This window comes from Podarcis liolepis (assembly GCF_965112155.1).
Source record: "Podarcis liolepis genome assembly, chromosome: 5".
Taxonomy (NCBI): Eukaryota; Metazoa; Chordata; class Lepidosauria; order Squamata; family Lacertidae; genus Podarcis; species Podarcis liolepis.
In genome coordinates this window covers 103,928,591-103,943,709 of record NC_139556.1, presented here as the reverse complement: position 1 = coordinate 103,943,709, position 15,119 = coordinate 103,928,591, and the positions used below count along the sequence as shown (strand labels likewise).

The window sequence follows — 15,119 nt, the reverse complement described above, 5'->3', positions numbered from 1 at the left end:
ACTTGCCATTTGTGGGCACTCTCAGTTGGCATCTCTGTGGTTGGCAATGATGGGAAAACAGAACTGAGATGTCTGTAAGAAGCTGGTGAGGTGGGCAAGGGGGCTTGGCCTAGCTCAGGCAAGGGACTGTTGGATGGCTTCCTTAAGTACAACTGATAGCCAGTTTTGACGAAGAGCAAAGAACTGAAGAGGTTGTGCCTCAACCTACCAGGCACTTTCTTGGCAGAAACAGTGACGTCACAGAGGGGTGTGTGAAATGGGTACCTTAGGGGGTATGGAAATCAGCAGCTCTGCAACTTACATCCGTTGGAGGGGTCGGGCCTCTGAGCACCCCAAGTGCCTCACTTCACAAACAAGCAGACTTCAGAGCCAGCTCTAGTTGGGTGCTGGTGTGGTAGGTTCTTTCATGGAGCTTTGACTGTGTTAGGCCATGGAAGGCCGTGGAAGGCTGGGATGCTAACGAAACTGCTCCATGGAGTAAATATTGTGAGAGTTTAGAAATCAAATCTAAAAATGCATATTCTTACTAGTAAGCAAGTGTGGAGATTAAAATCACAGAGCAGTATTGCTGTTAGGTGGACTCAGATCAATGCAATTGGTAGAGAAGGCTCTGTGTTATTTCATTTCCCCTCCTCTCTTGGTAGGGAAGAAGGAAAAAAGTATTTTCTGTTCCTTCTCTCTCTCTCTCTCTCTCTCTCTCTCTCTCTCTCTCTCCAACCAGCCGATGGGAGAAGACTTGTATCTGCTTGCTCCAGCATCAGGCTCATGCCTGAGGCTGCTTTCACTGTAAATACAAGTATTTTACCTGCATTTATTTTTACTGCTGTTGTTGCTAAGGACAGGTGCTTGACTGTGAGTAAACTATATGTTTTAACCATACTTTTCAGTCGGTGGCCTGTTTCTATAATAAACAGGGTAACAGAAGGGGAGATCGGCCTAAAGGCTTTTGTTTTTACTGTTAAAGATGTTTGGCACTGTGCTTCTAAACACAAGCAATAAGCTGATGTTTTGTCTGTTGGTCAGGTTTGTGGAGGAATAAAATATAGTTAACATATTCCCTCACCTACATGGTAAACCCTAACCAACATCTACCATAATGTGAAATCAAGCCATTCCAGGAGGTGTGCCGGAAGCTGAGGAGTGAGGGAGCAAATCATTCGATTCTGCTCCCTTGCCTCAGCCATGACCCCTCTGGTGGTGGGCAGACTGGGGGGTAGACTTCCTTGAAGCCTTCTCTTCCACAGTAGCCGGGCCTGTGTAGCAGGAACCCCCCACCCCAATCATTCTGTTTGCACAAACTTCACACACACTCACACTCACACACTACATACGCCACATTTCAGTTATAAATTCATAGAAATTCAACCATACATCGGATTTGCACTGTTCCATTTTATTTTACTCCATGTGACAAGGACTATCAAAGGGGGGGTGGCTTGGTTCTGGTCAGCCATAATCCCTTCACCATCCCAGCACATCCACAGGAGCCCTGCCCAGTTGCTATGCCAACCCTGATGATCCCAGACAGAAGACAATCAAGATCACAAAGAACTTGCATATGGGAGTGGATTCAGCACAGACTGAAACAAAGGACAATAATCAGATCTCCCCTCTGGGGGCAGGAAACTGCAAACTCCCCTTTGTCACCTGGAAAGTACTCATGGGGAGGGGGAAAGGAGGAACCAGCCAGGTGACAGGACACTCAGGTTACCACCACAACTCCTCCCTCAACCCCTCCTTTCTGTAATGTATGCATGATGTTTCTGGGGGTGGGCTTGACCTAGAGGAGGGGAATTTCAAAAGTTTTTATAAGGTCTTGCACACCATCTTTCTGGGTCTTTCCTCTCTCTTGCAAGTGAGGGGAACACCCTGTTGCAACAGTTCAATAAAGGCCAAGTCTACAGGCTGCTGTTTTGCTCCAAGTTATCCTGGTTGGTGTCTTTGTTTTTGTCCAAGAGAGCCCTCGGATTTTTCCGTTAACACTGTGCAGTCATTGCATTGCTGGTGGTGCCAGATCACAGGGCCTCTCTCAGAGCAGCAAGATACCAGGTCAGAGCTCAATCTGGCTTTATTGCTCTTCAGTTGTTGGCAATTGTGTAGTGGATCCAGTCTTCAAAGATGCAGACCTTGGTGTACAGCCCCAGCCGGTTCTCTTCACTGCAGCTTTTCTTCCAGGACAGCAGTCCTTGGAGGGCTTCTTCACACACCAGGGGGCTGCCCACATCTCCCTAAGACATAGACAACAGCTTTGGGACTCTCCAGGGGACAGGATCAAATCATGGCAATTTCTCACTGTCGTTATTTGAACTCTCAGGCCCTGAAGCACTGCCTGCAGCAGGAGAGAGGGAGCTGTGTGAGGCTTTCCCCAGCCACAAGTACCTCCTGAGTGGTCCCAAGAGGTTGGCTCTTGCAGCTGGAGAATTTCCCTTCCCGTTGGGGTGGGTGTGCGCTTGCGCTTACAGCCCCTCTGGCCCTCTCAAGAATGTGGGAATGACATAAATGCTATTTAACTTTGATATGGGGAGGATTTGGCACATGGCTTTTTATTGTACTTTTCAAATATATTATGCTTTGTTGTTTAGTTCTGGTTAATGTCTGGCCAGTAAGCTACTAGCCTGCCTATGGAGAATGCTTGTGCTTGTGAGTGATTTGGTTGGAGACAGCTCTAGTCTGAAGGGAAGCATTCATCTATATGGTGTGTGTGGATGCACATAATTAGACCATGTTACTGAACTCAAAGTCAGGGACACCTACACAACCTTACCTCCCACCAAAAAGTGCAGGCTCAGGGGGCCACCAAAACCACACCTCTCACCCATGGCTTGGAGTGGCTAGGAGCACACATGCCCATCTGGGAGGCCAGGCAAGGCATGCAGGCTCCTCTAGGCACCCATCTCATCAGCCCTGCAGGACCATCTCCCAGGTTGGCCAGTGGTGCTATTGGAACTGTGAGTTTAGTGCCAAGTGGCGCTTGGATAGAAGAAAGATAGAGACAGCAGGTGAGAGTTGCAGGAAGAGAGGGAGGGAGAGAGGAAGAAGAGCAGTCCTGATGGTCATGGAGGAAATCACAGGCAGAGCATAAAAGGTGACAAAAAGCAAACTTTTGAAGTTTCTGGTCCATGGTCTCTCCCAGCTTCAGATGTACTGATACAGCTTCTGGCCAAGATCACAAGGGAGTCAAGGTATGCCTCTGCTTGTTTGCTCCCCACCCCCCACCCCCCAATCACTGGACTTGCCAGTAAAAGGAGAAGAGCCTCACCTTGCAGGCATCTTGGCTGCTGTCCAGCTGTCCAGCACAAAGCATCCTGTCAGTGAACCGTCCTGGGTAGACATTGTTGCAAGTGGCATCAGATGTGACTGGAAGGTAGCAGCACTGCAGAAGGTTGTCTGTTCCATCAGCTGTAAGCCCAAAATATGTTGATCCTGAGCAGCTGCCTGGGGCAAGGCAGGAGGGAGACTCTTATGCTCAGGCCTCACCCCTCTCTCCTTGATCTCTTTCTGCTTCAAGGGGGCACTGCCACCTGCCATGAATCTATCATAGTACAATGAATTGTTGGTGCCTCCCTCCCACCATTTGCCGTTCATCTACCCTTCCCTTTTTTGCATGGTGTCATTTATCCCATGCATCACTAAGGAACTTCAGTGCCCCCTTGCGTGTCCCCCACCATAATCCCCCACGGCCACGAAGAGGGGCATCTTCCAGCAGCCCCCTGCTCCAGTCTGTCACAGTTGTTGCTGGTCCTGGTTAGTCTCTCAGCACCACCCTCTCTGTACTCACAGTTGCTGCTGATCCATTCTGAAGCCAGGCACTGGGTCCCAGCTATGGCACATTGGCTGGGCAAACTGATGGGCTGCACTAGCTCACCCAGGACAGCTGGTTGTGCAAGCTTGATGAGCATGATGTCATAGTCCAGTGTGTAGTTGTTGAACTGCTTATGAGGGACCAGCTTGGCAGCAGCAATGGCCTGTTGCTTCTCCTTAGGAAGAGTCTCAGGGACTTGTAGGCCAAGCCAGACCTCCATGTGATCTGGGCTGCTGGAAGAAGAGCAGGTGGGTCAATAGTGTTCTCCCTAGAGTTTTTCTGCCTCAGCCTGGGTTGAAAGATTCCTTGCTCACCCTCAAGGATTCTTGTAGGCAGGCAGGCAAATGCACAAGTTGCCCTCCTATTTCAAATGAGAACAGAGCAGCCAACAGCAGAGAATGGACTTTATTCCCTGTGGGAGACAGATTGTGTGCAAAGGGTGTGAAGCAGGCGTATACCCACCTCCTGCTGCACTGAGCTGAGGACAACACCCATTCTTGGCTGATGAGGGCCCCACTGCAGACATGGTGCACTGACTGGAGGGAGGCTTGCCACGGCACAGAATCTTGTTGGCACTTGGCACTACCAACCAACTTCTCAGCAGCTGCAACAGCTCAATATATAATTGGTAGAGGGAAAAATCAAGACTTCTTCAATGGTTAGGAACATGCTAAAATGCAATGTGGCCTCGTGAACTCTGGAAATGGTATCCAGCCTATCCCATGACATCTGTCAGCCAGACTACGGTAGCTAGATGAGGGCGCTGCATGCAATCTCTTCCTGCTAGTAAACAAAGGCTCAACTTTTTGCCACCATATCCTGCTTTCCACCTCCATCTCCCTGCATAGGAATCCTTTGAATTATTGGTCTCATATTGCAAGTAAGTGTGGCTGGCAACTGTTCCTGATTAATTTCTGCCAGAGTTCTACATACCATCACTCATACTGCTAAAATAAAAGCCACGGTTTTAAACCACAGAAAAGATCATAATGTATTATTGTAGACTATTCCAAAACAGTAACTATAACAAGTAACTATATAGTACACTGCTGGTTTGCCCCATGTAACAGTGACATTTCCTCTTTGTACAATCAGCCCAAATAACTGACTGCTTTTGATTATTCTGATATGAGCTGTTAATTTATTTTCTTACCACCATATATATGTACTGTATATGTGTATTATTATATATGAGAATAAAATCAGCATGAAAACATCATTAAAATGCCAGTAAATACTAATTAGTTAACAGAGTTGAGATTCCTGCATGGCAGGGGATTGAACTAGATGACCCTAGGGGTCCCTTCCAACTCTACAATACTATGAAATAAGATACATGTTACAAAGGCTTCTCTAAACATTAAAGTTTTCAAAAGATGTCTGAAGGGAGGGGTGGCTCTTGGTGGCAGGGAGTTCCACAGGGCAGCGGCTGCCACACCAAAGGCTCAATCCCTAATGACGTCCAGCTAAACCTCAGGGTTCATTGGGGTGAGGAGACCAACAGAAGTGCCCCATCAACAGATCTGGGTGGTCACGTTGGAAAGTAAGTACTTTGGGGTCTCATGGTACGTTGGGACCAAATTGCTTAGGGATATGTCAGTTTCACACACTGTTTCAGAACAAATTCAGTTAATAAAGTGGGGCTGGGTGAATAGTCTGAATGGTCAGTGTAGAGAGTGGGTTTTTGGGTTGTATCCAACTAAGTAATACTCAGAGTAGTCCCACTGAAATCAGTGGACTTAAGTTAGGCATGCCCATTAATATCAGTGGGTTAAATCTGAGTATGACTGACAATGGTGATAGCCCTCCTGCATTTCTGTTTCCTGGCTTAACTGCCTGGTTCTCCTTCCCCTCCTCTGTTGCCAGGACACCTCTACTTGCACACTGAAATCTTAGCCCTCTTCTGGATTGATGGCCGTGGATTTGCATTCCAGCTTCTGTACTGCAGTTTTGTTCATCCTCACCCAACATTTCATGACTATTCTTGGGCAGATAAACTGTCCAGATTTTGGGGGGGGGGGGTTGTACCTGCAAGAGCTGCCAGCAGCAAACTGCAACCCAGCCACAGCATGTTCTCTTCTCTCAAACTGGCCTCACTGAGAATGCGGAGTCCTGTGTGGACCTGGAAGTCGTCTAATCTCCCAGAATGGAGAGAAGAGAAGAATGTTTGCACAGCTTTCACGTTGACTCTTGTCCATGCAGTTAGGCTATTTTTAGTAACATTTCTGAAGGAGATAAGATTGCTGCTCCTTTGGGTTTGTAGGAGGTCTGGGCTGTAGGTTCCCCAAGTTTTCAGAGTGTTTTGTATTCAGACCCAGCACTGGGGCATTGAGCAGCTCTTTCAGCCTAACAAATCATCAGTAAAAACAATTACAGCCTAGAAAACACAACAGTGGTACCTGAGGCGCGCTTTCCCGCTGGTGCGCGATTTCCGTTCTCATCCTGGGGCTAAGTTCTCAACCCAAGGTACTACTTCCAGGTTAGTGGAGTACAAAGTGTTTGTAACCTGAGGTACCAGTGTATTAACAAAGCGGCAACAAAAATATGCTTGTCAGGGGTTCAGGAGCAGAGACGCAGAGAAGGGAGGAGACAGAGAGCGAGGGGGAGGAATACGAAGGAAGGATGAGTGGGGATGACGACCCGAGATCACCGAGCCTGTCTAGCGAGTCCGAGGATTCCCAGAAGGGAGCGCCAGCAGCCAGAGCAAGGGGGGAGAGCAGGGGGACACCCCAGGAAGAAGGGTCCAGAGAGGGATCAGAAAGCAGCAGTTGGAGATCGGGACCCACGTTCCCAGCCGGGAGCAGCGGGGAGAAAGGGGACCAGATATCGGGCTCCGGAGACTTTCAGAAGGAGGGAGGGCATGAGTCAGGAGTAGTCACGCCCACCTCGGGGAGCGAGGAAACGATCAAGAGGAAAGTGGAGAGTTGGGCGCGCGCGCCAAGTTCAAATGTAACGGAAGCTGGCGCAGTCAGCAGCCCAGAGAGTGAACCGGGTCCCAAAGCCCGCCGCAAGGAGGCGGAAGGGTCAGGGGGGTCCGCGTCAGAAGAGAGTAGGAAGGGAGAGACCCAGGGGGGCAGGAGGACCCAGAGACGGAAGGAAAGGCGCAGGAGGTGGAGCAAGGCTAGGGTATTAAGCTGGTGCGCTAGAGGCGGAGACTCAGACGGGTCTTCGTCGTTCTGACCTAGAAGAAGTAGGGCTGCACGTTGCAGTTTGGAAATGGAACCTGTAATCCAATAAAGACTCTTTGAAACTGAACGCTGGCTGACTTGGTCCTATGTGAGCTGGGACTGGGCGGCAGCCCTGACAATGCTAAACATTACAATTACAGCAAAAGTCATATTATATGCTTAACAAAGCATTTATAATCTATAAAACAGTATTAGCAACTAAAAAAATAAGCCAAGTACTGTTAATACACGCACTCTCCATGCCCCCATGACTCATAATCTTTCACTCTATTCAGTTCATTGAAATAAACATAATGTCCATTGCTTAGCCAGCCTAGCCAGATGCTGCAGCAGCTGGTATCCTTAGGTGGTGGGCCAGGGCGGAGACGGTGGGACATAGACCAACATCTACCTTTGGGTAGCTCTTCCAGAGGCTGTTGATGAGGAACATGTTCATGTCACCCTCAGGAGGTCAATTCCCACTCAAGGAAGTCCGATGAGCCTGTCCCTCCAGAGCAGCAATCCTGCTGACATGTGCTTGAACAACTTCTTCTAGCGGCAATATAGGTGTTCTATGAATTTGAGAGGGGAACCCCCCCAACCCCAAGAAAGTAATAAATGATAGGGTTTTGATTCATAGGGTCATTGTCCAACCCCTTGCAATGCAGGAATCTCAAATAAAGCATCCATTTGGAATATGAAGGGAAAATACAAACTGCAGAGGAATTATGGGCAAGCTTATGCAAAACAACCTGGCTACGCTAGGGCTACTAAGAAGTGATGCGGGGTCACTGAGGGCCATTGGTAATGCAAGAGAACTGTCCTTCCCCCCTGCCCAGATGTACAGAGACAGGAGATTTGGAAGGTTACCGGGGTAGCAGAGCATGATGTCATATGTAGAGTTGGGGGCTGAGAGCAAAGGAGAGAACCATTTTGGCAGGATGGCTAAAGGGAGGCTGGGAGAGATGCCTTGGACTCCACTGCTGCACTGCTGTGGGGAACAAACCCCTCTTGGATGACCACATTGTTAGATCTGGACTCCTTCCATCCAAATTCAGGTGTAGATATGTCAATATATCATATTTCTTAAAGCTACAACAGCCTCCTCCATGCCTTCATTCTCAAGGGAACACAGACCCTGGGTAAGTGCCTGGGACTCCCCTGGAATCTTGCCAAACCTCAGCAGAGATTGTGGGTGGCATCCAACCAACAGGTGTTATATAGATGTATTTATTTTGTGGAAAGATAACAAAGCAGTTCTGGTATGTTTCAGGGACTTTCCTCTCTCAGTTATTAAGCTGGCATTAGGGAATGCTACAGGCAAAGTTTTCCAGGCCCCCATATGCATCAGGCATCTTCCATATAAAAGACTGAGAGCCAGTGTGGTGTAGTGGTTGAGAGTGGTGGACTCGTAATCTGGTGAACCAGGTTCGCTTCCCCGCTCCTCCACATGCAGCTGCTGGGTGACCTTGGGCTAGTCACACTTCTCTGAAGTCTCTCAGCCCCACTCACCTCGCAGAAAATTTGCTGGGGGGGGGAGGGAAAGGAGATTGTACGCCACTTTGAGGCTCCTTACGTAAAGGTAAAGGGACCCCTGACCATTAGGTCCAGTTGTGACCGACTCTGGGGTTGCGGCACTAATCTCACTTTATTGGCCAAGGGAGCCGGCGTACAGCTTCCAGACCAGCATGACTAAGCCACTTCTGGTGAACCAAAGCAGCGCACGAAAATGCCGTTTACCTTCCTGCCGGAGCGGGACCTATTTATCTACTTGCACTTTGACGTGCTTTTGAACTGCTAGGTTCAAGAATTTGGTCAAGTTGCAGGATTTAAACTGAACAAGTTAAAAACAAAGGTTTTATAGAAAAATTTAACAGCGATTGAAAGAGAAAGGTTTTAGAATGAGACAGGTTTAACAGTGGTTAAGAAAGTGAAATACCTTGGGATTAATATGACAGCTAAAAATGGGAACCTATTTAAAGACAATTACGAAAAATGTTGGACGGAAGTGAAAAAAGACTTAGAAATTTGGTCAAATTTGAAGCTTTCACTGCTAGGCCGTATTGCTGCGATAAAAATGAATGTATTGCCTAGAATGTTATTTTTGTTTCAAACATTGCAAATTTTGGACAAAATGCACTGTTTCAAGAAGTGGCAGAGAGACATCTCTAGATTTGTCTGGCAGGGCAAGAAGCCTAGAATAAAATTTAAAATATTAATGGATGCAAAGGAAAGAGGCGGTTTTGCCCTGCCAGACCTTAAACTTTATTATGAATCAGCAGCCTTTTGCTGGTTGAAAGAATGGCTGCTTCTTGAAAACACAGACATCTTGGACTTAGAAGATTATAACAATGTATTTGGATGGCATGCATATTTGTGGTATGAGAAGGTCAAAGCACATAAAGCATTTAAAAATCATATTGTCAGGAAAGCATTGTTTAATGTCTGGATAAGATATAAGGATTTATTGGAAAACAAAACCGCAAGGTGGCTGTCACCGATGGAAGCGAAAGCTCAGAAAAAGCTCAATATGGAGGCCTAATGGCTGAAATATTGGGAAATTCTGAAACAAGAGGGAGATAGACTGAAACTGCAGAGTTTTGAGAAACTAAAAAACAAAGTGCGAGACTGGCTTCATTATTATCAGATAATGGAGGCATACAATTTGGACAAGAAAATTGGCTTCCAGGTGGAAAAATCAAAATTAGAAACAGAACTGTTAGAACCCAAAACCAAGATTTTGTCAAAGATGTATAACTTGCTGCTGAAATGGAATACTCAGGATGAAACGGTGAAATCTGCTATGATTAAATAGGCACAAGATGTTGGACATAACATTATGATGGCTGGCTGGGAACAGTTATGGACCACAGGTATGAAGTTTACGGCATGTAATGCTTTAAGAGAGAATATTATGAAAATGATATACAGGTGGTACATGACACCAGTCAAGCTTGCAAAAATTTATCACTTGCCGGACAATAAATGTTGGAAATGTAAAGAAACGGAAGGTACATTCTTTCACCTTTGGTGGACGTGCCCAAGGATTAAGGCTTTCTGGGAGATGATATATAATGAATTGAAAAAGGTATTTAAATATACCTTCCTGAAGAAACCAGAGGCCTTTCTCCTGGGCATAGTCGGCCAATCGGTGCCAAAGAAGGATAGAACTTTCTTTATGTATGCCACAACAGCAGCAAGAATACTTATTGCAAAGTATTGGAAGACACAAGATCTACCCACCCGGGAAGAATGGCAGATGAAGGTGATGGACTACATGGAATTGGCGGAAATGACTGGCAGAATCCGAGACCAGGGAGAAGAGTCGGTGGAGGAAGATTGGAAGAAATTTAAAGACTATTTACATAAACATTGCAAAATTAAGGAATGTTAGAAGGATGTTGGAATGATGTTATGTGGCTTTAGCAGAAATGTTATAAAGAATTTGGGAAAAACTGACTGTTAATTGGTGAAAGGAGGGAAAGTAAAATTACATTATATTAAGATAAATTACAGGACAAAAATTTGAAAAGCTGGAAAGGATTTGCTGAAACAGATAATCGAACTAGAATACAAAAAAGGGAGGTGTGTACTATGAATCAGCAGCATTCTGCTGGATGAAAGAATGGATGCTCCTCGAGAATACAGATATCTTGGACTTAGAAGGTTTTAATAATGTATTTGGATGGCATGCATATCTATGGTATGACAAGGTTAAAGTGCATAAAGCTTTCAAAAACCACATTGTTAGAAAAGCATTATATAATGTCTGGATCAGATATAAAGATTTGCTGGAAAACAAAACTCCTAGATGGTTGTCGCCATTGGAGGCCAAAGCTGTGAAAAAACTCAATATGGAGGCCAATTGGCCAAAGTATTGGGAAATTCTGGAACAAGAGGGTGACAAATTGAAACTACAGAGCCATGAGAAACTGAAGACTAAAGTACGAGACTGGCTCCATTATTATCAAATAATGGAGGTTTACAAACAAGACAGGAAAATTGGCTTCCAGGTGGAGAAATCGAAATTAGAAACAGAACTGTTAGAACCCAATGATAAGAATTTGTCTAGAATGTACAACTTGTTGCTGAAATGGAATACACAAGATGAAACGGTTAAATCAGCTATGATTAAGTGGGCACAGGACATTGGTCATAATATTATGTTTGCTGACTGGGAGCAGTTGTGGACCACCGGTATAAAATTTACGGCATGTCATGCCTTAAGAGAAAATATTATGAAAATGATTTACAGGTGGTACATGACCCCAGTCAAGCTAGCAAAAATCTATCATTTGCCTGACAATAAGTGTTGGAAATGTAAAGAAACTGAAGGTACTTTCTATCACCTTTGGTGGACGTGCCCGAAGATTAAGGCTTTCTGGGAAATGATATATAATGAAATGAAAAAGGTGCTTAAATGCACTTTTCCCAAGAAACCAGAGGCCTTTCTCTTGGGCATTGTCGGCCAGTTGGTGTCAAAGAAAGATAGAATTTTTTTTATGTATGCTACTACAGCAGCAAGAATACTCATCGCCAAGCATTGGAAGACGCAAGATCTACCCACTCTGGAAGAATGGCAGACGAAGGTGATAGACTATATGGGACTGGCCGAAATGACTGGCAGAATCCGTGATCAGGGGAAAGAGACGGCGGAAGAAGATTGGAAAAAATTTAAAGTGTACCTTAAGAAATATTGCAAAATTAATGAGTGTTAAAATGTCGAGATTTGAGGGGGGGAAAAGGGGTTTACAGCTGAAAAAGATTAAGTAAAAGAAAAGAATAAGGGATAAATCTGATGAAATTAAGTCTTAGGATTTGCTGAAATAATTTTGGAAATTGGGATGCAGAAAGGGGAGGCTTGGGGAAGTCGACGAAGTAAGGTTTATGAAAAAAAGGATATTAAATTATACATGTTTGTTTGTTTCTTTATCTGTTTGTATGTGTTTATAAAAAATTCTTGTAAAACCAATAAAAATTATATAAAAAACAAAAAAGAAAAAAGGGAGGTGTGAGGTCAAGGAAATGGGAAGATGTGTTGTATTTTTCTTTTTCGCTTTTTTAATGGATTTTATTTTTTCTTGTTTTTTCTTATTCTTGTTTTTTCTTTATTGTGATGTGTTGTATTGTTTTTGTTTAAAAATGTGTTTTTTGCTTTTTCTTTCTGCAACCTTTGAAACGTTAATAAATATTAATTTTTTTATAAAAAAAGTGAGGTGGATTGGCTACATTTTTCTTCAAAATTACAAGAATGCAGGAATCTCAACTAAATGAATCTCCATGACAGATGGCCATCCAACCTCTGCTTAAAGACCTCCAATGAAGGAGAATCCACAATCTTCAGAGGGTAAAGACATGGCAGAGGCTAATGTATCAAGAAGATACAATCAAAGAATCATAGAGTTGGAATAGAGTCTCCTCCAGCACCAGAATTCAAAAGCATCCATTCTTCGGCGATCAGCCTTCTTGCGGTCCAGCTCTCACTTCCACACATCACGACTGGGGAAACCAGAGCTTTGACTAGACGGTGGCAGGTGATGCCTTTAGCCAAAGGCCCGGAAGCTGCGTGCACTTCCGCCCCCAGGACCCGCTACTCTATGGTCAGGCGGACCAAGTCACGCCCGTCAGGGCGCACGCGCGGCCTTCAGCTCCCCCGGCCAATCCCGACGCCAGGCCAGCACGTGACCTGCCCGGCGCCTGCTCCGCCCCCTCGCCGCTCGCGACGCGGCTCCTTCTCCCGCCCGGAGTCTTTCGCGGCGAGGATGGTCCTGCGCCGGCTGCTGCTCGCCCTGCTGAACGACCACCGGCTCCTGGAGCGGCTGGCGGAGGCGAGGCCTATCCGGGCGGCGGCCCTGACGCGCGGACTGCGCCTGCGCGACACTTTCCTGCGCGAGCTGAAGGAGGAGGCCAAGGCCAGCGGCTGGTCCAATGAGGGGCGCGGAAAGGACAAGGGGCGGGATCCCTGAGGAAGGCCCAAGACGGACGCTGAGGGCGGCCAATAGCGGACTCGGGCCCGCCGCGTCTCCTGCCGGCCAATGGGCGAGGCTGCCAGCGCCCCCGGGAGGAGCAAGCGGCCAATAAAAGGGGCGGCCCGCTTTGCCCCGCCTTCCTGCGTGCGGGGGAGGGAGGCGGTCGCCATGGCAGCGGCCGGGTGGAGGCTGGGCCCCGAGCCCATTGCACGGCTGTGGAAACTGAGGCTGGCGAGGTTCCCGCGCTGAGCTGGAGTCCCAGGCCGAGCCCCCCAGAGACGCAGCCCCCTCGCCCCGCTCCCTCCCCGGACAGCCTCCTCGCAGGGGGACCTGGAGCCGCCTCCGCAGTTGAGGCCCCCGAGATTCTCCTGGGGCTCTGCTTGGCGGCAGAAGCAGGCCCCGCCCTCTGGTCCAGCAGCCGCTTCGCCTTCCCGTAGCAGGGAGTTCCACAGGCCTGGGCCAGTGACACCAAAGGCGCGACTCCTTCTTGTCAGACGAGCCTCACCAACTCGGGGAATGGCCAACGATGGTTCTGCAGATGACCTCCGTGATTGAACTGGGGTATGATGGGGTATCCTGGACCCAAGTTGTTTGTCAAGCAATGCAAGGACCTTGAACCTGACTCAGCAGTAAGTGGGCAGCCAGTGCAGCTGTTTGAACAATGGCCAGATGCCCACCCCCACCACCGCAGTCCGGTCGCAGCGTTCTCCCATCAGCTGGTGCTTCTGAACCAAACCCAAAGACGGCTCCACACAACAGTGCTGTGTTTCCTTAGAAAAGTTTGAGATGGCTCACAACTTAAAAGACATAAAATACAATAAAACAATTGCAAAACTAAACAGAATTGCAGAGCAAGAAATAAAAGCAGTTAAGACAGCGGCAATGCTGTGTTTAAAAACACCCGTAAAAAAGAAATGTAGGTCATTGCTAAAGTATGGTCTTTAATGTAAAATGCAGCATCTTGAATTGGGCTCAAAGAATGAGGAAGTCAGTGCAGTTGCTTTTGCTCTGGAGTAACATGTTCCCTCCCAATGCCTGGTTTTTGTCAGCATCTTAAGCTGTAAATTTTGGGCAAACTGCATCTGCTGTCCCAATGTAATAGCCAGCTCTGCATTCCCCCGTTTGTGGCACAGTTGGCACACCAGCCCCCTAACTGTGTGGTGCCACTTTGGCATCCAAATCCAGAAACAGCTCTGAGGCTATGGACCTATCCAGGAGAGGCCAAACCTGTTTCTAGATGGGTTGTTTTCTTCTTGTGATTTGGAAGTTGTACTGTTTGGAACTGCCTTTGCCTATTTAGCCCTGCGAGGAAAACCTCCCCTGCATAATCGAAGGAGCAGACAGACCAGGAGGACTTTGACTTGTGCCTGGAAATGGAATAAGAGCTAGTGGAGCTCTCAGTAGGTGCATCCATCCAGACTTTTAATGATCAGGCCAAAGTCACCATGTTTTGCAGTGGGATAGGGGGCCTTGAAACAAAATGCTGCAATTGGCACCAGGGATGCTTTTGTTATGGGCTGCTCCAGCCATCCTGGAACAAGGAAAAGAAAAAGCAGTTTTCTTAAAACAACAAAAACCCTTACCTTCTGGAAATCTTCACAAGCTTGGCTATATATGTAGCCTAAAAGGCTTCAGTTGAGGGCTGACTGCCAGTTCCAACCTGAAGTACTTTGAACATAAAAGAAAGCTACTTTGTACCAGGTCAGGCAAGACCATTACCTATTCTGACTGACACCAGTTCTCTAAGGTGGAGATTTTATCCTGGAAGTTTCTTTGTTTACAGCATACAAACCATGTGCTCTACCAATAAACTGTGATTCCTCCACCTATTATTATGGTTGTTGTTATTAATGTTATTTATATTTATCATTACAGTTCAGTTTTAAAAACCAGTCCAATCCAATATACTTTATTGAAGAGTTTGGATTTGATATCCCGCTTTATCACTACCCTAAGGAATCTCAAAGCGGCTAACATTCTCCTTTCTCTTCCTCCCCCACAACAAACACTCTGTGAGGTGAGTGGGGCTGAGAGACTTCAGAGAAGTGTGACTGGTCCAAGGTCACCCAGCAGCTGCAGGTGGAGGAGCGGAGACGCGAACCCAGTTCCCCAGATTACGAGTCAATCACTCTTAACCACTACACCACACTGGCTCGCTATTGCTCTGAGGAAGGGAAGGAT

General features: G+C 46.8%; 2 protein-coding genes across 2 annotated transcripts; one reads left to right on the top strand and one right to left on the bottom strand.

Moving 5' to 3' along the window:
- Positions 1-2,050: 2,050 nt before the first annotated feature.
- On the bottom strand, positions 2,051-4,745 carry LOC310707884 (anionic trypsin-like; the record flags this gene model as incomplete). The annotated part of the gene is made up of 5 exons (XM_083505341.1): positions 2,051-2,228; positions 3,260-3,399; positions 3,779-4,032; positions 4,265-4,415; positions 4,736-4,745. 5 exons carry the CDS (start codon positions 4,743-4,745, stop codon positions 2,079-2,081), a joined length of 705 nt encoding a protein of 234 aa, XP_083361467.1. The 3' UTR covers positions 2,051-2,078.
- Positions 4,746-12,515: 7,770 nt separating this feature from the next.
- On the top strand, positions 12,516-14,767 carry NCBP2AS2 (NCBP2 antisense 2 (head to head)). The gene has a single exon (XM_083505165.1). The coding sequence runs from the start codon at positions 12,567-12,569 to the stop codon at positions 12,933-12,935; it is 369 nt and encodes a 122-aa protein (XP_083361291.1). The 5' UTR covers positions 12,516-12,566; the 3' UTR covers positions 12,936-14,767.
- Positions 14,768-15,119: the final 352 nt, after the last annotated feature.

Coding starts and splice junctions, on each gene's coding strand:
- NCBP2AS2 (XM_083505165.1), top strand. CDS start 12,567: ATGGTCAGGCGGACCAAGTCACGCCCGTCAGGGCGCACGCGCGGCCTT.